The sequence below is a fragment of the Haemorhous mexicanus genome, chromosome 20, assembly GCF_027477595.1.
Source record: "Haemorhous mexicanus isolate bHaeMex1 chromosome 20, bHaeMex1.pri, whole genome shotgun sequence".
NCBI lineage: Eukaryota > Metazoa > Chordata > Aves > Passeriformes > Fringillidae > Haemorhous > Haemorhous mexicanus.
Window position 1 is genome coordinate 408,540 of NC_082360.1, and position 24,136 is coordinate 432,675.

Below are 24,136 nucleotides of genomic sequence, written 5' to 3' on the forward strand. Positions count from 1 at the left end.
AGCCACAAAGCTGCTGCTATAGAGTAAAAATGCTCCTGCCTGGGGATCCTTACATGAACTAAGCCAAACCAAACGCCCGAGTTTGGCTTTATTCGGCCCCGGGAGGAAGAGGAGGAGGGTGCTGTGGGTGCTGGTTCCGTGCAGGGATGACTCGGCCTCTGGCTGGCCCAGGCCGGCTCTGCTGTCACCGCTGTCCCGTCGCGGCTGCGGGGCCAGCCCGGGCTCTGCGCTCCCGCCGCGGCTCCCGGAGCCCCGGCCCGGCTGTGCGGGGCCCTACCGCCCCCTCCTGCCCGGCGCCGGGCTCGGGGCTCGCTCCGCTGCCCTCTCCGCTCCGCGCTGCGCGGTTTCATCCGCCCCGATTTATTTCTGGGCACGCTGATGAAATGAAATCTGCAGCCGCGGTGCAGGCTGCGCGCACGAGCGAGCGCCTGCGGGACCGAAACCGCTCCGGGACAGCCCGAGGGGACCCTGCCCGGCTGCCGTGGCGCCGGGGACATCCTCCCCAGGCCAGGCCCTTCCTTGTCAGGCAGCCCTGCAGTGTTACCAGCGAATTTCATGCTCCTGTTCCCTGCCCTGCCAAGCCCAGCCCTGCTGTCCCTCCGTGCCAGGGGACGCGGCTGGTGCCACCCGCTGAGCCCAGAGCCCTCTGGACACTGCTGCCACCGCATGAAGATGTTCCAGCACCGTGACAGCTGTGCCAGGGGGTCCCCAAGGTTTGCCCTGAGACCCCTCTGGAAGAGGAGCAGGTGACCCTGCTGTGGGTTGGTGAACCCCAAATGTTGGGAGGGACCCGGGCAGGCCCTCGGGACAGGGGAGGAAAGCAGAAATCATTTCTTTCACAGGTGTAATTTGCATATCAAATATCCCTGGGCTTCCCTTGAGCCTCCCCAACCTTCAAGGCCACCACGTGCTGCTTTCTCAGCCCGACAGGGCCAGAGGACCCTCAAATCCCCCTCACACACCCAAAATCCCCACCACGACCTGTCCTGACCACATAAACGGCAGCACAGCTCAGCCCCAAAGGCAGCCTGGCCCTGCAGGGCTGGGTGGGGCACACCAGGGGCTGGGAGAGCCTTTGGGAACCCCCCCCGAGGGGCTGTGACAGTGTCGGGGGGCTGGAACCCACAGCCGTGGGTGCCCGGGGACACAGGGAAAGCCCCCCTGAGTCTGTCACAGCCTGGGGACACTGGGGAAGCCCCCCTGGGTCTGTCACAGCCCGGGGACACTGGGGAAGCCCCCCTGGGTCTGTCACAGTCCGGGGACACAGGGAAAGCCCCCCTGGGTCTGTCACAGCCTGGGGACACTGGGAGAGCCCACCCTGCCGGGCTGTCAGTGCCGGGCTCAGGAGCCTCCTGCCCCACCTGCTCCTGGGCCGAGCCGGGGTCAGGAGCAGCTGCAGCTCCCCCAGGACTGCCGGGGCTCAGGGGCAGGGCTGGGATGGCTCTGGGGAGGGCTGGGATGGCTCAGGGGAGGGCTGGGATAGCTCAGGGGCTCTGGGGTAGGGCTGGGATAGCTCAGGGGCTCAGGGGCAGAGCTGGGATGGCTCAGGGGCTCAGGGGCAGGGCTGGGATGGCTCAGGGGCTCAGGGGCAGGGCTGGGATGGCTCAGGGGAGGGCTGGGATAGCTCAGGGGCTCTGGGGTAGGGCTGGGATGGCTCTGGGGCAGGGCTGGGATGGCTCAGGGGCACGGCTGGGATGCCCTGGGGCTCTGGGGGGCTCTCATTAAGGCGGAATAAGACAGCAGAAGCAGCAGAATCGGACACTGAGCACAAGGAAGGGGAGGTGGGAGGTAATTCATTATCCCGGCCGTGCTCAGCCCATTAAACCCCCCATCCCCTCGGAGTGGGGATCCTGCCCTGCACGGGGCAGATGGGAGCCCCCAAGCCACCCCCAGGTGCTTCACGGTCAATTAGAGGCGCGGGGAGCAGGGACAGGGGTTAAAGATTGCACATGGGCCAGGCCAGGGACGCAGCGGGGCTCCTCTGCTCATCTATATCATAGACACTAATTTGGTTTAATTTGCTTCAAAGGTTTCCTGGGGGCTGTGGCGCACGCCGGGCTGGGATCTATTCCTCCCAAAAGAGGTTTGAAAAGGGGCAGGGGCCTTTCTCTTGAAAGCAGCCCAGGGACAGAGCTTTGAGGTTTGATTTTCCTTTTTTAATTTTTTTTTACAAGGGCTGCCTCCAAAGGCAGATAAGAGGGAGCCCTGGGAAATGAAAGCTGAAAAAGTGGATATGAAAGGAGACAGGACCGACAAAGACTGTAATGAAGCAGTTAAAGGACTTTTAAAATAAAGCCTCTCCCCACCCAGTGCCTGCAGAGGAGCAATAAAACCATCCTGCAGAGTGCCAGCCGAAGATTCCCCCAGGAGAGCTCACCCTTGGGGAAAGCTAAATGTATTGAATTATCCCCCAGGAAGCAAATAAACCAGGGACAACACGGAGCTTTTATCCTTTCATCAGCCTGGGGGAAGTGCCTTGTTAATGCTGGGAGCTTAGGGAGGCTGGAGAGGCAGGGACAGCCTCGGCGGTGGGGTGGGAGCAGGGGATGGATCCAGAGCTCGGCCAGGACCTGTGGGGGGAGCAGGGGATGGATCCAGAGCTCAGCCAGGACCTGTGGGGTGGGAACAGGGGATGGATCCAGAGCTCAGCCAGGACCTGCGGGGGGAGCAGGGGATGGATCCAGAGCTCAGCCAGGACCTTTGGGGGGAGCAGGGGATGGATCCAGAGCTCGGCCAGGACCTGTGGGGTGGGAGCAGGGGATGGATCCAGAGCTCAGCCAGGACCTGTGGGGTGGGAACAGGGGATGGATCCAGAGCTCAGCCATGGGGTGGGAGCAGGGGATGGATCCAGAGCTCAGCCAGGACCTGCGGGGGGAGTAGGGGATGGATCCAGAGCTCAGCCAGGACCTGTGGGGGGAGCAGGGGATGGATCCAGAGCTCAGCCAGGACCTGTGGGGTGGGAGCAGGGGATGGATCCAGAGCTCAGCCAGGACCTGTGGGGTGGGAGCAGGGGATGGATCCAGAGCTCAGCCAGGACCTGTGGGGTGGGAGCAGGGGATGGATCCAGAGCTCGGCCAGGATCCGTGAGGGGAGCAGAGGATGGATCCAGAGCTGGAGCAGCTCTGCCACTGGGGTCTCACCTGAGCGAGCAGAGGGAGCCCCTTCGCCCAGGAGCCCCTTGGCTGCTGCAGCCCGCGCTGGGGCCGAGCCGTGTCCTGCCCGGTATCCCGGGTTCCTCGGGGCAGGGCTCGGTCCCGCACGGCTCAGCTCAGCTCGGCCCGGCCCCGCCGCCCCGCAGCGCTCCCGGTGCGCGGGCCGGGGCCGCCCCCGCCCGGCCGGAGCGGGGCTGCAGCCGCAGCTGTGCCCGGGCACCCGCGGCTTCAATTCCCACCGTAATTGTTCAATTTACAAGGCAGTAAATGAAAGCGGGAGATGAGATTTGCTCAGCGCATTTTCCAGGAGTATTTACTGCTGAGAACGCCGCAAAAGCCACTTAAACAATTGCTTTTATGACACAACGCACATTAAAGAAACTTCCCCAATATTTTTTTCACCCCTCTGCCGTTTCGTGCGGCGCTGCTGCTGTTGTGCTCAGCTCGCTGCTTTATGGGCTGTTTGGATGTTAATTGGGCCGTAGCCCCAGGGAGCGCTGAAATCCGGGCTCATTTAGCGCCGGGAGCGCTCGCAGCTGATCGGGCAGGAAGGCTGGTCCTGCCCCGACCCCGCCGTGCCTCCGGGAGCCGCTGCAGCCGCGGGGAGCGCCGGGGATGAGCCCGGCCCGGGCTGGGCTGCCCCATCCTTGTGCAGAGGGATTCCTGGGCCGGTGCTGTGCCCGGCGCAGGCAGTGAGGGCAGATGAGGTCGGGGATGTTTAGGAAAGGCTTTTTCCCTCCAGGGGACTGCTGGGGACTCTCCTCACCTGGAGGTCTTCAAGGCTCGGCCCAGCCCAGCCTGGAGCTGGTGGCAGATGCACCCAAGCAGCAGATGGCAATGAAGATCTCCGGAGCATCCTGTGGTTTTGTTACAAACTTTTTTGACACTTTCACTCAGCCATTCCCACCGGGCAGTAAGTGATGCCTTTGGAGGGAAGCCAGCTCTGCATGCTGCTCAACACGGCCTGGGAGCTGCAGCCCATCTCCCACCACCCGAGCACAGGGACAGCAGCCTGGGGCCAGGCTGGGACAGCTGGGGGACTCACCTGGAGAGGGGAAGGGAAAAGAGGAGCTCAGAGCCCCTGCCAGAGCCTGAAGGGGCTCCAGGAGAGCTGGGGAGGGAATGGGGACAAGGGATGGAGGGACAGGACACAGGGAATTGCTCCCACTGCCAGAGGGCAGGGCTGGATTGGATATTGGGAATTAGGAATTGTTCCCTGGGAGGGTGGGCAGGGCCTGGCACAGGGTGTTCAGAGCAGCTGGGGCTGCCCCTGGATCCCGGCCGTGTCCCCAGCCCAGCGGTTTTTGTCCCCAGCCCGGCCGTGTGTGTCCCCAGCCCGGCCGTGTGTGTCCCCAAGCTCGGGGGCTCCCGCGGCCGCCGCTCCTCCCGCAGCCACCGGAGGGCGCCCGCGCTCCGCGCTCGGCCGGGACCGACGGGAGCGGGCTGGGAAATAACGGGGGGAATAACGGGGGGATAACGGGGGAAATAATGGGGAATAACGGGGGGAAATAATGGGGGATAACGGGGGGAATAATGGGGAATAAAGGGGGTGAATAATGGGGGAAATAATGGGGGATAACGGGGGGAATAATGGGGAATAATGGGGGGGAATAATGGGGGAAATAATGGGGGATAACGGGGGGAATAACGGGGGGATAACGGGGGAAATAACGGGGGGAAATAATGGGGGAATAACGGGGGGATAACGGAGGAATAATGGGGGGGCATAACTGAGGGAATAACGGGGAGAATAACGGGGGGATAACGGGGGAATAACGGGGGTAATAATGGGGGGATAACTGGGGATAATGGGGGAAATAACGGGGGAAATGGGCAAAGAAGGTGCCGAGGCACCCTGGAGCTCCCATCCCCACCGGGCTGAGCTTTGTGTTTGCAGACCCGGGGGAGAGCCAGGGAAACAGGATGGGATTTGGGGTCCCTTCCAACTCAAATCACTCTGTGATTCCATGATGCCATGGGATGGCTGTGTAAGCAGGCTGGTGGAGCAGAGTCCACCTCTAACCTCCCAAAACCCCAACAAGCAGAAGCACCTGAGTTATTCTGACTTTTATTTCATTGCTTCTTAGTCCACACAGTCGGTATAAAATCAGAAAAGCAAAGCAAAAAAAAAAAAAAAAAAGTAGAACCCCAAAAAACCCCAAGATTAACCAAAAAAAAGCAACAGTGTCTGGAGTCCTCAGAGGCAGCCCGGGGTCTGTGCTGGTGCCTGTTCCATTCATGGCCAGACTCGTTGCTGACAGACAGAGGACTCACATCTCGCTCCGCTGCCGGAGCCCCACGGGCTCCAGCCAGAGCTGCTTCTGTTCCTCTGCACCACGAGGGGAAAAAGGAATCTTGGTTATAAATGCTTTATTAAAAATAATAGTAAGAGCAAATCTAAGTACAAAAGCAGTTATAGCTCATTTATATTACACAGAATTATTTCTCGTTTCTAGCTGGGTTGTTTACCTCAAGGTCGTTAACTGAATTTCCAGTGACTAAGGTTAAATGGCGTAGCGGGGTAAGGAATGGTAAATAGATAGCACCATTTCATACATCTGGGATTGGATTTCAGGGACAGGCTGGGCTGGCTGCCTTCTCAGGGCACCTCAGCTCCCCGGCAAGGGCAGAGCACGTCCCAGGCTGGGAGCAGCGGCTCCCGGCGCTCAGCACAGCCCGGCCCCGGCGGCCGCGCGAGGGAGGACGGCCCGGGCCGGGCTGCAGCTCGGCCTAAGTGATTTAAAAGCCCAAATTCCCAGCGGGTGTGGCGGCAAGGCAGTGGGACTTAGGCACATAAGTCATTTAGGCACTTGGGGCAATCAAAGCCTTCGCTCCGAAATCCTTCAAACCTTTTGGAAGCGTCTCCCGTCAGATCTGGACGTGCCCTGTGGATCACAGCATGCAGCAGGAGCAGGGCCCAGCCCTCCGGCTGCAGAACCAGGCGTGGCTGATCCACGCCGGCCTAAAACCGGAGCTGGGGGCTCTGACGGGCTGGGACAGGGCAGGAGAGGTCAGCTCAAAGAGGATTTTGCATGAGAGAAAGATCACTGCGCTCTTGTTACACTGTTAGGAGTGAGAATTCCTTAGGCACTTGCTTCAGGCTTTAAAACAGCGCATGGTCAACAGAAGCAAACAAGACTATGTACATACATGTAAAAAGTGTTATAAATAGGTTTTTTAAACCATAGATACTATATACATCTTCAATTAACAAGGAACCCTTTGAGTGTTTCCTCGGGGGGTCGGTTGGGTTTGGTTTGGGTGGGAGGGTTGATTCCTTTTTTTTTGGTTTTTTGGTTAATTTTCTTTTCCGTTTTCTCGTCTATTCTGCCCCGTCTCCCGTGAGGAGGTGGCGGCTGCCCCCGTCACGCGGCCACGTCCCGCGGCGTCACTCGCGCTTCCGCAGGATGACGTAGACGATGCCGCTGGCCAGGGCCAGGGGGAAGGCCAGCCAGGCCAGGATGTAGGCGAAGCCGTAGGAGGTGCTTTCCGAGGCTTGGTGCCAGTCCGTGTGCCTCACTGTGAAGATGGCAGCGCCGCTCATCACGCACAGCCCTGCGGGCAGCACAGGGGACACTCAGTGACAGCACGGCCCGTCCCTGCCGGGAGCCCCGGTCACACAGCACGGGGGCTGGCTCTGCTCTGCCCCCTCGGGTCCTGTCCCCTGGGAGGGCTGGGGAGGGGATGCTGTGGGCTCTGGTCTGGCTGGAGGTGAGCAGGGATGTCTCTGCCACGCTCAGCAAGCAAAGCCAGAGGCTCTGGAGCAGACAAAGCTGGAGCACCACCTGGGCTAACCCATCCCTCAGGCAGGCCAGGGATGCTGCTCCACACCAACCCCGCTCCCCTGGTGCCCTGTGTAAAGCCCTGGCCTGAGCCACCTCCCTGCAGTGCTGCAGGAGGGCAGACACGGGGCTGGGCTTTCAAAGTGAGGTTTCTATGTCACCTCTCTAGGTGATAAAAACCACAAACCCAGCTGGGCCTCAGGTGCTCTGGTTGTGATCCCCCATCTTTCACAGCTGGTCCAGAAGCTCAACTGCAAACCTTGTTCCCTGAAAACCCTGGTCCCTGAAAACCCTGGTCCCCACAGACCCTGCTCCTTGAAACCCCAGCTCCCTGCAAGCCCTTCCGTACCCACGGCTCATCCCTCATGGCCCCCTGCCCAGCCAGGGCCGTGGGGGTCCCCGGGTGCCCAGCCCCGGTGGGCAGCGTTTAAGTGTTGTTGCAAACCCCCCCATCGGGGGTGGGCACCGCCTGGAGCTCACACAAAGCCACCTCTATTCCTGCCCCAAACAGGCTCTTTGAGTCCATCCCAGTAGCTCTATTATCCAGCCGTGGGGCTGTTGTTGGAGTTCCAAGTCCCCTGCCCGGCCCTCAGGACCACCTACATTTCAGCACGGTGATATTTGAGCTGCAATTCCGCTCGACACTGCTCCTTTTGTTCAGGGAAAGTGCACAAGTGGGAATTCACTGCATTAAGGAGCAGTTTCCATTCTCCAAGCACAGGAGCCAACTCCCACTGCCCGGCCCAGGCACAGAGAGCACAGCCATTGTCTGGGGACAGGGGACGGGCGTGCGGCCACCCAGTCACCTCCAGGGGCCAGATACAGCGGCGATTGTGCGCAGCAGGAGCCTGGCCATGGCTGCCACTGCACTGCTGGGGCACCTGCCCTGCTCTGGGCCCAGAACAGCTGGGCAGGGGGGCCCAGCTGCAGCCAGCTGCAAGCAGTAATGCACCCACCATCCCTGCAGAGCCTGGCTGTGGGAGCAGGCTACTCTGGTAGGTCAGGAGGGCAAACACTTCCTGACATTTGTTCCCAGGGTTTGTTCCTGCCGGAGCAGCCCCAGCCCTGCAGAGGAACCAGGGCAGCTCTCCAGGCCAGGTGTTTGCAAACAGCTGTGGGATGAGGGCAGGCACAGCCCTGCAGGCTGAGCCCCCTCTGCAGCCCACAGGTCAGCAGCTCTGGGGTGAGACGGGTGGGAGGGAAGAGATGAAAGGGATGAGAGAAGGATGCAGGAGTTGGGTCAGACCCTGAGAGGCCCAAACCCACATCTCTGCCATGCTGAGCTACGAGGAGCTACCCATGGATATGCTGGACCCACCAAGGATGGAGGGGAGCCTTTGAGGGCCTTTTGATGCCCTTGATCCCACCAGGACAAATCCAGCCAGGCTTTGGGGGTGATTCCAAGCTGTGTGGAGGTGCTGGGGGTGATCCTGCCTGGCTGCTGCCCCACAGACCAAAGTGGCCTCACCCTTCTCTTCCTGCCCTCCCCTCGCTGGTGTCCCTGCAGTGGGTACCAGCCCCTGCCCTCCTCCCTGGCTCTCAGGGCAGCTCTGCCCAGCTCTGCCACCCAGCAGAGCCCAGTGCTCCTGCCCTGGCTCCCACAGCAGCGAGGAGACCAGAACAGGCTCAGCTCCTGTGACCAAAGCTGTCCCCACCTCCTGGCAGCGCTGGCACAGCCAGGTCCTGTTTCCTACCAACAACCCTGACAACTGAGGGCCACAAAGATCAAAACTGACCTGAGCCTCCTCCCCCAGCCCTGGCCAGGGAGAAGAGCAAGGACAGCCACCAGTGCCCACCTCTGCCTGCTGCACCTGATCCAGAGCTCTGCCTGCAGCTCCCCTGGCCACAGGGAATATGGGTGGGAGGAGGACACACGTTTTCTGTCCTTCCCACTGGCTGGGCTTGCTGTTAACCCACAGCCCAGAGACTGTAGGACCAACCCTGCATCCCCTGGGGACACCCAGCACAGCACGGACAGGAGGGTGCAACCCCCTGCTCTCCTCCTCTGACAGGGAGGGCTCACCAGCAGTCACTCAGCAGAGAGAAGCCCTCTGCTCCCAGGTCTATTAGAGAAGCTCTAACAGAGGTAATTGCAGGTAATTGCATTATTGATGCCCATCTCCCCTCCTTGGCTCGAAGGGGTTTCCATTCATCTCTTTTACAGAGATGGTGAACTGATCTGAACTCCACCAGCACTGTGGCCAAGCAGATCCACTCATCATGGAATTCATGCCAATAAAGCTTAGCTCTGGGTCTCACCAGGGTTTGGGAAGGAAGTTGCTTAGAGGATGCCCAGAAAATTTCAGGTCTAAACTCAGTGAATGAGTTTTTCCACTGATAAAATATCAGGACCTTGGGTGGCTTCTAATTTAACATCTAAAGCTCTAGGAAAGAATCAATCTCCTCCCCAGACACTCTGTCCTAATGCAGCCAGGACCTCAAAGCACAACTACACTTTTTAGCCTGAACTCTTGAAAATCCTCTCTACTGGTTTCATACGTGGAAACAAACAGAGCCAATGGCCTTACAGCATCAGCACTTTGGGAACCGCAGCCTAGGACGTGAGCTGTGGCTCCTTTCCAGCACTGAGCTCTCAAAGAGTTAAAAATAGCAGCTGACAGTCCAAGTCAGAGCTCACCCTGCAGTTCCAGGGCTCTGTGCTCATGGGGAAAGCACCAGGCCTCCTCATGGCAAGTTTATAAATAATCACCGAGCCCTCTTTTGCCAAAACAGGATTGTCACAACTGTCCCCACCCCACCAGCAGCTGTGGAAGCCTCACCCAGCCTGGTGAAGGGTCCCAGAGCCAGCACAGCCACCCTGGACACCCACACCCCACCCTGGGGAACAGGCAGAGCTCTCCTTCCAGCATCCCTGTGACCTCCTGCCCCCAGCTCTGCCCCAGTGCCTCTGGCAGCCTGTCCCTCCAGAGCCTCCCTGGCTGGGGCAGAAACCCTCCTGCACCTTCCCTGCGCAAGGGCAAAAGAGCCTGGATGCACAACGGCCCAAGAGCAGGATCCCATCCTCAACACCCCCAAATGATCCCTTCCCTTCCCTTCCCTGACGTGTCCCAGGAGCTGTTCCCCCCTCCAGGCCCCTGGGTGCCCGCAGCCTGGCCGCAGTGGCCCCAGGTGCCCGTGGCAGTGCCACCCTCGGCCCCACTCACCTGCCAGGATCTGGAAAACTCCGGTGATGTAGAAGCGGCCGCCCTTGGTGAGCGTGAAGAGCTGGCAGAAGAACAGGAACAGCGACAGCACGCTGAAGATGACGGAGAGGATCATCATGGCTTGGACAGACTGCAGCCATTCTGGGGACAGACACACAGACACCTCAACGTGGGCCCTGCTGTGCCCAGGGCCGTGCCACCAGCCCACCCTGGCTCCTGAGGGGTTTGGGAGCAGCTGGGAGCTGTGCCCGGCTCTGTCCTGGCTGCTGAGACCCCCCAGCACGGGCAAGCTGCTCCGGGGTTTCGGGTGCCACGGGGATGCCATGGATCAGCTGCTGGAACACCACGGATCACAGGCCTGGCACTGCCTCGGGAGTGTTTGCCACAAAACAGAGCAGAGACAAAACCCTGACCTGCAGACAGCAGACAGAGCCTGTCTCTCCCCCAGCTCAGTGCCCAGCCCTGGCTGTGCTGCTAACACCACAGCCACGGAGCCACGGGCACTGAGCTGCAAACGCCACAGCCATGGGCACCAGGCTCTGGGACACCGCACTGGCCGAGCTCTGAGGGCAAGTAAACACATGGGAAGGAAAACACCCCGTGCCCCCGTGGAGCTGGACCTTTTGGAAGTCCTCCCCAGCTGCCAAACGCAGCTGTGTCCCAGAGCAGACCAGTTAAACCAGCCCGTGTGAGTCACTGCTCAGCTATTTCCAGGCTTAGTGGGTGTGTAAACCCCACGTAAAAAAAAATATAAATAAACAAGCAAAATGCAGCTCCATGCTGTGAGCTGCTGCAGCTTGACAGAAAGAGGCAGTGCTCACAGAAACCTCTGCCTTCCCCTTCCCTTGTAAGGTTTGAATCAAAATGCAGGACTCAGTGCAGGTAAACTGAGGCACAAACCACCCAGTGAAAGGCAGAAAAGTCCTGCTTGGGGCTGGATCCCCAGATGGGATTAGGCATCACTGAAGCCTCAGACTCAGCCCCATGTCCCTGCCACACTTTTACTCCCACCAATTTCAGTTCCCTGCCTGCAGAATCGGCTCCCTGCAGCAAATGGCTGCAGTGGAAAACTTCCAAACAGGAAGGATTCCACTGCAATGTGCACACAAAATGTCCAATGGATTTCCTATCTCAGGTAGCTGGGCAGGGAAGGCCCCCTGCCTCAGCCCCACCTGCCCCTGCAGCTCTGGCTGTCCTCCGCCAGTGGGAAGGGGATGAGGCAGCTCCAGCACCACCAAAATCATCCTAAATCCTTGCTCAGACCAGACCTCTAAGTGTTGGAGGATGTGCAGTGCTGAACTGCACCTCCCTCCATTCCTCAGCACAGACAGGGCTCCCGTCCCGGCTCGGGAAGCTGAGCTCTCCTCTCTCCCCATCCCGGCTCGGGAAGCTGAGCTCTCCTCTCTCCCCATCCCGGCTCGGGAAGCTGAGCTCTCCTCTCTCCCCATCCCGGCTCGGGAAGCTGAGCTCTCCTCTCTCCCCATCCCGGTTCCGGGCCCCGGCTGAGCCGGAGCCGAGCCCTGCAGCTCCCTCCAGGACCGAGGGAGGGAAAGCCGAGTCCTTTGTGATGCAAAGGCCACGGGATCCGGCCCGAGAGGAGCCTTTCTGCTCGAGGTGGATGCTCCCACTGCCGGTTATTTTCGGAGAGGGCTGTCTAGACGGAAAGCTGAGCTGAGCTGAGCTGCCCTTTAATTGCATCCGCCTCCCCTGCCCGGTTTTTGGTTCTGAATGCAAATGATTTATAGGGGCTTTGCAAAATCCCATTGTAATAAAGAGCCGTGTCAGAGGCACAGAAAGGCAGCGAGAGGGGGGAGCCCACCGTGGCCGGAGGGTTTGGGCAGCCAGCCTGGGAGCAGGGAAGTCAGGAGATGATCCCAGAGCTCGGAGCTCACACCCAGCCCTTTGCTGACTTTTGCCGGCCTCCTCTGTGAAAACAAAGGGCAGGATCCCAGCCCAGGACCGAGACCCACGAGCTCCAGAGCTCCGTTACCTCCACACCAGCTGCCCACAGACTCCAGCTGGATTAGGACAGCTAATTGCCTTAAATACATTTAAAATCACCCCTACAGCTGCCGGCGGGGCTTCTATGGGCTCAGCCCCACGTGCCTTTAACCCTTTGCTGTCGGTGCCGTGCCCAGCCCTCGGGATCTCCAGCACAGCAAGTTTCCCAGAGCTGCAGCCGGGCTGTCAGCACTGTTTACTCCCAGGCTGTTATTTGTGGTTTCCCCTGGGCAGCGAGCTGGTTATCCCATTTTCCCCCTGCATCTCTTCAGCTCTGTGTTTATATCTTTGTTCTTCAGGAGGAAGGAGGAAAGGAAGCAGCGTGGAAAGGACAGATAACACCCTGCACGCCGCTTCCGGAGCAGAGCCGGCGGGAGTGGGGGACAGCCCTGCCTCGCAGCCAGACACAAGGCAAGGAGTTCTTACAATGCAAATTTGAATTTTCCTCGAAGTTCTGCAGGCCCTGATGTGCTCTCAGCACTGCTTACAACAGCAGGGAAAAGACTTCAGCCCTGGGAAGATAAAGACTGTGTTTCACTGCCCTAAAATCCAGCAGGAAAGAAAGAAACCTGGAGCAGGAATTGGAGCCCAGAGCAGGAATTGCAGCTGAATCTCCCAGAGAGATCCAGCAGCCAGCCCAGCCCCTGGCAGCAGGGAGGTTTTATGCCCTGACAGGACTGACAGGGCAGGGGACACGTGCCCTTGGCCAGGAGCAGAGGCCTTGAAGGACAGGCATTGCCTTCCCAGGGTTTAATTCACACCCCCCACGCCCTCTTTGGCCCAGCCAAGGAGGAAAAACAAAGTGCACACTTATTAGAGCTCAGCTTATCCACTGCTGTAAGAGCTGCCTAAATGAGTGCTGGGCAATAAAAACCCCTCCGTGCTGGGATCTGCAGCTGATGGGAGTGTTCTGCAGATGGAGTTTTCCCTTTGCCAAATGTGTACACTGTGCGTTTAAAAAGCAACCACTTCTGGGGAAGAAAACATCCATTAAGGAGGTAACTGTAGCACACAACACAGCCAAAGCAGGAGGAAGGGAAATTCATGCCCCCAGCTGTAAAACCTGCTGCTTCCATGCTGCAAGTTGCATCTCAGCAGGGTCGAACAGCACAGGTACAAAGGCACCAGCCCAGGCTGCCAGGAAAAGCCAGGTTTTCTGAGCAGAGTTTTTCCAGAGCACACAGCAAGATCTTGAGCCCAGCTCACATCCTCCCCTCTGAAGTGGCCAGGCTGCAGCAAAAGGCTGGGACTTCTGTGGTTTTGATATTCAAGCATCCCCAAGAGGCTTGGAAAAGGGTGAACTGGAGATGCAGAAACACCAGCTCAGCTGCAGCTCTCTGGGCTGCCCTTCAGGCAGAGCCCCTCAGAACCCCCGGGGCCAGAGAAGCTCCAGTGCAGCTCCAGTGCAGCTCCAGTGCATCCTCCTCCTGCTGTGGCCCAGCCAGGCATTCCTGCTGCTCCTTCCCAGTCCTCCCATCTCCATGGCCTGGGAGCCACCACGCTGTGCTGGATCGGGGATCCCTGGAAATCCCAGTGGCAAAGGGGGCTCCAAGGAGCTCCCAGGGTGGTGGGGGATGAGCAGGAGGGGAGCCCTGGGGCTGCAGGGAGGCAGGGGCTGAACACAGAGCTCCGAGTCCTCCCAGGCCTCCTGCTCCTCTCCTGAGCTCCTTCAGATGGAGATGAACCCCTCAAACCTCCATCTTCTCCTCTCCTCCTCCTTTCTTCTTGGCTCTCCTCTCTTTCCTTCTCCTTGAAGCTCCATCCAAGAAGTCCATGAGGGCAGGAGATCCAGAGCTCTCCAGAGCTGCCACATCCCACGGGAGCTCCCATCCTGCAGAGGCACTCCTGGTGCAGCTGAGGCAGCAGAAAGCTGCTGCCAGCATGAAAAACTCCTTCCAGCAGCTCCGCAAAGCCCAAGGCAGCTCCTCTCCCTCGCGGTGGCGGCTCTGGCCTGTGCTGAGGTGCAGATCCATCGCTCCGTGCCCAGATCCTCCCAGGGATGGCCAGTCCAGCAGCAGGAGCGGGCAGCAGTGGTGCCTTGGCCCACAGGCCTGGGCAGGGTCACTCAGCCTGAGCCCACAGGGGCGTCCAGGGGCTCACCAAGGCTAAAACATGCAGGTTGAAGGGTTTTCCAGCACCACACTCGGCAGGGGATGCCCCCACCCTTTCTCCTGGCTTGGCAGCCATCCTTTGGCCACATGCTGCCCTCTTCCTCCCGTTCCTCTGTGGGCCAGAGCACAAATATGGCAGGGAACGCTGTCTGAGCCCTCCTCTCACAGAAAAAATGGGAGCCAAAGACATCTGGGGCAGCTGAGTAAAAACCAGCACCAGCTCCCAACCTCTCCTCATCAGATGCTCTTCGTAAGAAGAAAACACAATAAAAAAATGGTTTTAAGCAGAGGAAATCCCTTTCCTATTGAAGGCAAGAAAGTTATGGGACAAACTGATCTGAAATTTAAAATATTCTCTTGGAATAGGAGATTTTTAGATTTTAGGAGTAAATTCTTTACCCAGAGGGTGGGCAGGCCCTGGCACAGGGTGCCCAGAGTAGCTGGGGCTGCCCCTGGATCCCTGGCAGTGCCCAAGGCCAGGCTGGACACTGGGGCTGGGACAGTGGGAGGTGTCCTGTCCCTGCCATGGCAGGGGTGGCACTGGGTGGGCTGTGAGGATCCTTGCAGTTCTTAAATCACCTGAGGGGCATTCACAGGATCCCAAACCATCTGGGATCCTGTGAATGCCCCTCAGGTGATTTCAGAACACCCAGGATGAGTTTCAGTCTCCCAGGGCTGGCAGAGAGGGTTCAGCCCTGCCTGAGTTAAGCTGGGGTCACCCATTATTAACAACGTTGATAAAATCTGCTCTGGGCAACCACCTGAGCTTTGCTTGTGGCCACCACGTCAGCAACCAGCGTGGGCACCACAGGGCCCCCGGCACTCAGCGATCGGGCACTTCCCAAGGGTCAGGGGCTCCTCTTCCCTTTAACACAGCCCCAAAGCCCCAGCCCGCCTGTGGGCAAGGCAGCCACGGGAGAGGCTGGGAGAAGACCCCAGGAAGGAGAAACATCTCCCGGCACTGCGGGAGGGTGGGGGATCCCATGGACAGCCCCGCTGGCTCCCCACTGCCAGCATGCCCGCCACAGCCAGAGAGAACACAGCAGAAATCTTCCTTCCTGCACAGAGCATCCGGCTGAGGGAGGAAAAGGCCATTTTTGGAGGAAGGACCATGGCAGCCTGGAGCTCTGGGCTGGAATCTCCTGGAGAGCCCTGGCTGGGCCCGACTGGCACGCGGCCCTGCCGGCCCACGGCCGCGCTCAGCTGAATTCCTCAGATAAGGCTTCTCCAGGAATGGCTGACGGCGCAAACCAAGCAAAGATTGATACATTTTTTCCATAATTCTCGGCCTCTTGAAGAAAAAAAAAGCATTCTCTAACAGCAGATGCAGAAATCAAAGCGACAAGCAGGCGTTGTACATGGAGAGAGAGTGGGAATGTGCCCGGGGCTCCTGCGGGGATGGATCAGCCCTCACACACCGAGGGCTCGGCCCTCACACACCGAGGGCTCGGCCCTCACACACCGAGGGCTCAGGGCTCACACACCGAGGGCTCGGCCCTCACACACCGAGGGCTCAGGGCTCACACACCGAGGGCTCCGAGGGCTCGGCCCTCACACACCGAGGGCTCCGGGCTCACACACCGAGGGCTCGGCCATCACACACCGAGGGCTCGGCCCTCACACACCGAGGGCTCAGGGCTCACACACCGAGGGCTCCGGGCTCACACACCGAGGGCTCGGCCATCACACACCGAGGGCTCGGCCCTCACACACCGAGGGCTCGGCCATCACACACCGAGGGCTCAGGGCTCACACACCGAGGGCTCAGGGCTCACACACCGAGGGCTCGGCCATCACACACCGAGGGCTCCGGGCTCACACACCGAGGGCTCGGCCATCACACACCGAGGGCTCGGCCATCACACACCGAGGGCTCAGGGCTCACACACCAAGGGCTCGGCCATCACACACCGAGGGCTCGGCCCTCACACACCGAGGGCTCCGAGGGCTCGGCCATCACACACCCAGGGCTCGGCCCTCACACACCGAGGGCTCGGCCATCACACACCCAGGGCTCGGCCCTCACACACCGAGGGCTCGGCCATCACACACCGAGGGCTCGGCCCTCACACACCGAGGGCTCTGCCATCAAACACCGAGGGCTCCGAGGGCTCGGCCCTCACACACCGAGGGCTCAGCCCTCACACACCCAGGGCTCGGCCATCACACACCGAGGGCTCGGCCATCACACACCGAGGGCTCGGCCATCACACGCCCAGGGCTCAGCCCTCACACACTGAGGGCTCCGAGGGCTCGGCCATCACACACCGAGGGATCGGCCCTCACACACCGAGGGATCGGCCCTCACACACCGAGGCCACAAGGAATTGGAGAGGTGGGAGCTCAGCCCCACCGAGCCCCAGCCTGTGCCCAGGGCTGCTGAGAGTGCAGAGTGCCCACCTGGGCAGTGCTGTGCCCAGCCCTGGCACTGCTCCATCCCTGGAGGGTCTGCAGGGTGAGGAGCACAGCCCAGAGCCTGCCCAGGGGAAACCAGAGCAAATCCTGCTGGCACCTGGATTTAAAAGCTCTGCTTCTCATTGGGCATCCACACCAAGGTCACTAAAGAAAGGGTCCCTGTGTGACAGGACAGGGGAGCTGAGACCAAGGGGGCACCACTGCATCACCATCCCCCAAAATCCCCATCCATGATGGGCACAGGTGACCCAGCACCATCTAATTCCCAAATTCCACTCGCTGAGTCCCACTGCCTTCTGAAAAAAGAACAAATAACCACACTCCAGAGGCCACCATGATGGGCAGAGCAAAACCTGCCCCCGTGTGAAGACTGGAAGTTCTGCCAGAATTCCCAAAGAGGATCCCTTGCTGTTCCCCAGAGCACCTTGGCACGCCAGGATTAACCATTCAGTGCCATCCTAGGCGCAGGGAAGTGAATTCTTAGGGATCTCTGGAGCCCACTGCTCACAGCCTCTCTTCTGAGAGCTGTGACCAAGGACGGTTTGTGGTATTTGTATGGGATTGTTTCTGATTTTGAAAATAAGCATATTCCTAGGAAAGGGGTGAGGATGAGGCAGGAGACAAGCCTGAGCCTCAGAGGTGGCTCTGCCACAGTGTCCTTGCCCTGTGACCTCACTGCTGCTCCAAAGAGTGCCTGACAGCAGCTCCAGCAGCGGTGGCAGGGGAGGGAGGACCTGCTGGAAAGGAGACCACGTGGCATTTTTGCTGTTTTCACAAACAGACCCGAAAAGCCCGACATAAGCCCAGGAAATATCTTTGATTTCATGTTCCTGCAGCAGCGGTGGGCTCTGGACTCTGCATCCAGGGTCCCACAAGATGAAGGCAGGTCCTCAGCAGCACTGCTCCCACAGCCCAGCTGCAGGGTGAAACCCTTGGGGGACACAAGCTTTTGTCCAAGCAAAACCCCCTTGTCCTGATGCCAGAGCAGAGCCTTAGCATGAGTGAGAGTTGTCAGAGAGCAGCTGTCAGGAGTGCACTCCTGCTCACAGGGCAGCTCCTTCATCCTGGAATCCCAGACTGGTTTGGGTCGGAAGGGACGTTACAGATGGGCTCATTCCACCCCACCTGCCACTGCACCAGGGCTGTCACGCCAGCTCAGCTGCTCAGCTGCATTTTCAACAGGATCATCGTGGCTATCGTCCCTTTAATGATGAAAGATCAGCACTGGAAAGGCTCCAGAGGCTCTGGGAACGGGCAGAGGACACTCCCAGCCCGGCAGGACCGTCGGGCGTGCGGAAACCAGCCGAGCACAGCTGGGACAGGGCTCTCTCAGCACTGACAGCCCCGACAGAGCATCCCGTAAACATCCAGAAAGAGCGGTGCGGGCGTGAAAAGCCAGAGATCTGGGGAGGCTTTAGAGCGCTGCGCTCCGGGGCTCCAGGGCCGAGCGCTGCCTTTCAGCACAATCAGGGGCTCAGCACTTTCGCAGCTCGCATGACTGGCCCTGAAGCGGGGCTGCCGACGCTGCAATAGCCTGCCCGGCCGGCTGCTGATGCGGCCCCGGCTCCAGGGGCCCGGGATGCCATCCAGCCGTCCCGGCTGGCCCGGACACCAGCAGGCGTCAGCAGAGACCTGCGCGGGGCCGGGAGCTGCCAGAGAAACCAGAGCCGGGGACAGCGGGGACAGCCTGGGGACGCAGCAGGGCATCGCCTCCCCGCGGGGGGAACGCGAGTGCGGCGCTCCCAAAGGATGGGGGTCCTGATGGGAACTTCCAAAAACCATCCCACAGCCTCCCGTCACTGAGGGACCCTCCGGGAGCGTGGGATGCTCCCCGCGTGATGGTGCCCCCTCGCCAGGGCCACACGGCATTGCTAGCTCCTGCCCCAGGGACGGAGCTGGGACTCACGGCTGGCTGCTGGCACTGGGGCAATCTGTTCTCCCAGGAAAGCCAAAGCCAGGCTAACAAAACAAATGCCGGCCCCAGCACCACTGGCATTAGCTCTGTCTTCCAGGGAAACTGAGGCACAGGCTCGCCCAACCCTCTGACACGGATTTTGTGTTCCTGGTGCCACCAGTCACCCTGGGAACTGCGTGTCACGGTGTCTCAGCGCACTGTCCTCCCCTGCTGACCGCAGCAAACAGTTCAGGGGTGATGTCACCCAGTGTGACATCAGCCTTCACCAGCGGGGTCCCGCGGTGGCCGTGCAGCCCCCAGCTGTGCAGGTGCAGGGGATGAAGGGCCCAGGCACTCAGCTCAGCCCCCACAGCAAACTCCAGGGCCAGGGCTGTGCCCAAAGTGCAGCCTGTGCCAGCACAAAACCAGGACAGATTTCCAGGTAGGGGACAGGTGTCCTCTGGATCAGGTGTCCTCAGGGCCCCGTGTGCATCCTTCAAACCCCTCACAAGCAGAGCAAGAGGGAGCTGTGCCAAAAAGAGCCCCACAGCCTCCAGCAGGGTGGCAGGGCCCAGCGTGGTGCTCCACACGAAGGAGCACCTCATGTTTGTGCGTTCGAGAAGAAAAAGTGCTAATTACAGGAGACCTCCCAAAAGGGCTCGAGCCGTCACCACCAGTGCAGCTGAGCGTGTCACCCTGCCCTGGTGCTGCCAGGAGCTGCCCCTCAGCCCCAGGGCAGCCGGGCAGAGCCATGGCCAGCGGGTCCAGTCCTCGTCCAAGGCCCCATCACAGCCTTAGGGACTGGGAGGGGACGGGGAGCCATCCCCCACTGCCGGGCCAGCCCCGTGTCCTCACACCGGGACACAGCAGAGCCGTGCTCCTCCGGCGGGGGACAGAGCAGAGCAGGCAAGGGGGTGGGGAAAGGAAAACCCAAGAAGGAATCCCAAACAACCCCTAGGGGAAATCCCTCGTGAATCCATAGGCGCCGGGGGAAGAACAAATGCGGCGGGAAGGAGCAGCCCCGATCCCGGGGAGCAGCCCCGATCCATGGGGCCACAGCCCTGATCCATGGGGGCACAACCCTGATCCATGGGGGCACGGCCCTGATCCATGGGGGCGCGGCCCTGATCCATGGGGGCGCGGCCCTGATCCATGGGGGCGCGGCCCTGATCCATGGGGGCACGGCCCTGATCCATGGGGGCACAGCCCTGATCCATGGGGGCACGGCCCTGATCCATGGGGGCACGGCCCCGACCCATGGGGCCACAGCCCTGATCCATGGGGGCACAGCCCTGATCCATGGGGGCACGGCCCCGACCCCGGGCTGCTCGGCCCCGATCCCGGGGGACACGGCCCCGATCCCGGGGGACACGGCCCCGATCCCGGGGCACTCACCGTTGGAGGAGGATGCCGCGCACTGGAAGGGGCTGCCGGTGGTGCAGTTCTGCCACAGGTCTGCCGCTTGCTCGCCGTTCACCACCCATTGCTGCGGGACAGACACAGCCCGTGAGCGGGTCCCGCCACCCCTGGCCGTGTCCCCCCAGCGCCACCGCGTCCCCCCCAGGCCCCGGCTCCGAGCAGTCGCAGCCCCGGCGTGCCTGCCCGGCCAGGCGCTCCCAGGGACACGCTTTTCCGTCCAGAGGGGTTTGGAAAGTCAGTCCCGCTATTTGCTTTTAACTGCTTCAGCCCCGGCGGCGCAGGAACAGAAGCTCTTTATGCTCTTCGAGCACGGAGCGAGTCCCGCGGGGCCGCGCTTCCCTCCCCTGGCCGGCCTCGCCCGCTGCCTGGCCGGGATATTTGAATGCTTCCACGTGATTCCTAACGGCTCGGAAGATTTTTGTAACGTTTTCCGTGACTGTTACCACAAAAAGAAAAAAAAGAAAAAAGAAAAAAGAAAAAAAAAAAAAAAGCCGGGAAAGAAGCCCCTGGTGAAGCAAGCTTGGAAGCCACCAGCTCCACAGAGCAGCTGCCTCAAAGCCAACTCCAGCCTCTCCCCAGCAGCTGACGTGTTCGCTGGGCTGCAGCCCCGGGACAGTGCTGGGAAGCCTCGGTGCTGCATCCAGCCCTCGCTCCTGCCGCTGCTCACACAGATTCAGCCTTGGAAGCTGGGTCAGAAAAAGAGGCTGTGCCTTATTCCCAGCCCAGAGGAGGAGAGCTCGGGGGAGCAGGAGTGCTGTGCTGAGGAGTTAGTGCCCAGCCAGCCCCATCCAGGGGCTCTGCTCGGCCGGGCTGTTCTGGTCCTGTGCCTGGAGCTCAATAGCAGGTGGAGCTCCCTTATGAGAGGGGAGAGCAGCATCACCCCAAAGGAGGGAATTTGGGGTGCTCCGAGGCTGCTCCTCGATGTGAACCAGCCTGGGGAGGATGAGGAGATGGTTTCCAACAGCCCTCGTGTCTCTGTACCAACGTGGATGCCCTGAGCACCACCACAGAACACAGCCAAGCATCCCACCAGCTTCCCCTGACAGCACAAACTCCCAGACTCCCAAATCCCATCGTTACTGAGACCAGCACCCAGCCAGGAAAGGCTTCCTGCTGACAGCCAGGCTGTAAAACCAGCCATAAACAAAAATAACCCCTCCCGCTCTTGCCGCGCCATGGCCGAGCCCGGTGCTAGCCCGGAGCAGGGAAATCCCAACTCACACTGACGATGGTGGAGACGAAGAGCAGCACCAGCACGGTGACGTGCAGCACGATGATCCCCAGCAGCAGGAGCAGCATCTTGGCGGTGGTGGAGGCAGAGCTGCAGCGGGACAAGGATGATGCTGAGTGCGTGTGTCTGTCTGTCCGTGCGTCTGTCCGGGGGCAGCAGGAACGCTCCGCTCTGCCCCGCCCGGCGCTCGGGTTCTCTCCGCGGGCCCCTCCGACGGAGAGGGGTCCGAGCCCTCTGCCCGCTCCCCGATATCCCCCGGGGGCCCCCCCAGACCTTTCCCCGAGCCTGCTCTCCCTCTCCCACCGAGGGTGCTCCTCCCAGTCCCCTCAAAGGGGGGCGGTCCCCAAGGGGCTCCCCCAGCCCCTCTCCCCGAGAGGGGTCCGGTCCCCCTCTCCCAAGGGAACGTGCTCCCCGGTCCCGCCCTGCGGGAGGGCTCGGGCCCGGCTCATCGCACCCGAGGGCTGCCCCGGCCCCGCTCCGCGGGGAAAGGGGGACAGAGGTGCCTTGCCCACCCACCCATGGGAGCACTGAGGGTCATTCTGCCGGGCCCCACCCCGGGGGGAATTTTACCGGGCTCATCTGCCCTGGCGACCCCTGGAGAGATGGCAGAGGGCGGGGAGCAAGAGGCGTCAACCCCTGCCCCTTCCAGCCCCCTGGGCTGCCTCGGCCCCTCTTCTCCGGGGGTGCCCCCAGCCCACCTCCCCTCGGCTCCCCTGGCAGAGCCTCTCCTGGACCCTCTCCCGAGCTGGGGGGGACCTTCCCCAGCCCATCTCCCCCTCGGTGAAGAGGGGAGGGGGCTGCCCTGACCCCTCTCCTTGGAGAGCCCCCAGAGCTGGGGTGCTGCTGCCCTCCCTCTCGGCTGCGGACCCCCGGCGGGTCTCCCCAGCCCTGTTCCCGGTGTGGCCGTTCCCCGGCGGGTCTCCCCAGCCCTGTTCCCGGTGTGGCCGTTCCCCGGCGGGACGGGCGCTCCGTACTCACATCGCGGCGGAGCGGAGCGCGCTGGCGGCGGAGCGGGCGCGGAGCGGAGCGGGCGGCGGCGCTGTCAAGTTTCCCCTTTAACCGGGGCCACCGCCCCGTTTGCGTCTGCGGCACGGGGAGGGCTCAGCCGCCGCCCGCCGCCCTCCTATAAACGGGGCAGCGCCCGGCCCCGCCGCCTCCCCCCGGGAACTGCTCCCGGAGCCCTCGCCTTCCTCGGACATGGCTCCCGAGCCGCTCCCGCCCCACAGCGAGGAGATTTGAGGGGGGGCGAGAGACGAGCAGCCCGCTCTCCTGAGCCCCCGCTGCCCCGGAGCCGTGGAGGAAGGCGGGGGAGCGGTGGCCGTGCCCCGCTCTCCGAGCAGCCCCCGGGGGTGCGGGTGTCCCGCAGCGTGGGCAGCCCCGGGCTGTGCCAGCAGCACCGGCCGTGCCCGGGGAGGACAGAGCTCCGCACATCGGGGGGGTTTGGGCAGCCCCGGACGGGATCTTTGGTACAGGATTTGGGGAACGAGCGTCTGGCTGAGCTGAAGGGATTCTGGCACTTGGAGTCGACCTTTTTTAGCACTCGAGAGCCAGATTAATTAGAAATGAGCAACTTTTCACAAAACGGAGGGTGCGATTTCCCACAGCTCTGGAGAACACTCAGAGTTAGGGCTGTTCTGCCTGGAGAAGGCTCTGGGGAGAGCTCAGAGCCCTACCAGTACCTAAGTGGGCTCCAGGAGAGCTGGAGAGGGACTGGGGACAAGGGATGGAGGGACAGGACCCAGGGAATGGCTCCCACTGCCAGAGGGCAGGGTTAGGTGGGATACTGAGGAGAAATTGTTCCCTGGCAGGGTGGGCAGGCCTGGGCACAGGGTGCCCAGAGCAGCTGGGGCTGCCCCTGGATCCCTGACAGTGCCCAAGGCCAGGCTGGACAGGGCTGGGAGCACCTGGAACAGTGGGAGGCGTCCCTGCCATGGCAGGGGTGGCACTGGATGGGCTCTGAGGTCCCTTCCAACCCAGACCACTCTGGGATTCTGTGACTCAGGTGCTCGGGAGGGAAGGGGTGGCTGCACTGCCGCCCTCGCTCATTCCTCGAGCACAGCCAGTGTGTTCAAACAACCCCCCCGCACACACAGAGTGCACCCCAGCTCCCAGACAATCCCGCCAGGAGTCCTGCACTCTCCTGAGCACTCACACCGACCCCCATCGCTCCTCTCTCCTGCACCAGCTCCAGACTCGTCCCGCATTGTTGCACGAACGAGGGAACTCGGCATCCAGCCACCGGGACTGTAAATCCTGGGAGAAGGAGCTGGGGAAGCGTGCTTGGCTCCTGTCTCCTGGCAAGCAGAGGCGTGTTCCCGCAGCACGGGCTCCTCGCTCACGGAAGGGGTCCCGGCACAGGCATCGGCCAGGGAGCGGGAGCGGAGCTCCGAGCGGCTGAAGCGAGATTCCAAAGGATGCAATTTCCCTTCCCCTCCAAAAAATCCCGCCAGTTCCTCTGCTGCTACCGTCGCTGTGCACCCTGTGACGCCTGTCAGTGCCGTCCAGAGGGCTGGAACATTTGCGCCTCCATCAGAACATTCCCGGCTAACGAGGCTGATGGGGGCTGTCCTTGGCCGGGTGCCTGAAGGAGCCCCCGCGCTCGGGGCTGAGAGGGAAAGGTCTCGGAAAGGTCTCGGAAAGGTCTTGTCCCCAGGGCTGCCGTCCAGGCTCTGGTAGGGACCATTCTCTGACCTGGGTTTGTGGCTCTGAGATCTCGGCTGCTGTTCTGAACAGAAGATCCAGGCTGTTCCCTGGAGCAGAGTGGGATGCACAGGGAGCCTGGGGGTCACAGACAGCTCCCGAGCCCCTCCGTGAGCGTGGCACAGCAAACCACCCCAGCTCCACTTCTGAAAAAGGCGCCAAAAGCAGCTTCTGAGGCATGGGGAGAAATATCTGAAAGTCAAACCAGGAAAAGAGCAGTCTGTGGGTAACAAAGGGCTGAGAGCCGTGGGCTGGAAACGGTGGAGA

General features: G+C 61.2%; 1 protein-coding gene across 1 annotated transcript; it reads right to left on the reverse strand.

Annotated features, from left to right (window-relative positions):
- Nucleotides 1-5,507: 5,507 nt before the first annotated feature.
- On the reverse strand, nucleotides 5,508-22,257 carry PMP22 (peripheral myelin protein 22). Its single transcript, XM_059864396.1, has 5 exons — nucleotides 22,148-22,257; nucleotides 21,160-21,259; nucleotides 19,915-20,005; nucleotides 10,099-10,239; nucleotides 5,508-6,707 (listed from the first exon to the last, which is right to left on the reverse strand). Exons 2-5 carry the CDS (start codon nucleotides 21,235-21,237, stop codon nucleotides 6,541-6,543), a joined length of 477 nt encoding a protein of 158 aa, XP_059720379.1. The 5' UTR covers nucleotides 21,238-21,259; nucleotides 22,148-22,257; the 3' UTR covers nucleotides 5,508-6,540.
- Nucleotides 22,258-24,136: the final 1,879 nt, after the last annotated feature.

Bases quoted from the DNA above. Each gene is read 5' to 3' on its own strand.
- PMP22 (XM_059864396.1), bottom strand. From the start codon at position 21,237: ATGCTGCTCCTGCTGCTGGGGATCATCGTGCTGCACGTCACCGTGCTG. The intron at 10,240-19,914 runs GTGAGTGCCCCG...GTCTGTCCCCAG, and splicing joins CGCGGCATCCTCCTCCAACG to AATGGCTGCAGTCTGTCCAA. The intron at 6,708-10,098 runs GTGAGTGGGGCC...TGCTGCCCGCAG, and splicing joins AGTTTTCCAGATCCTGGCAG to GGCTGTGCGTGATGAGCGGC.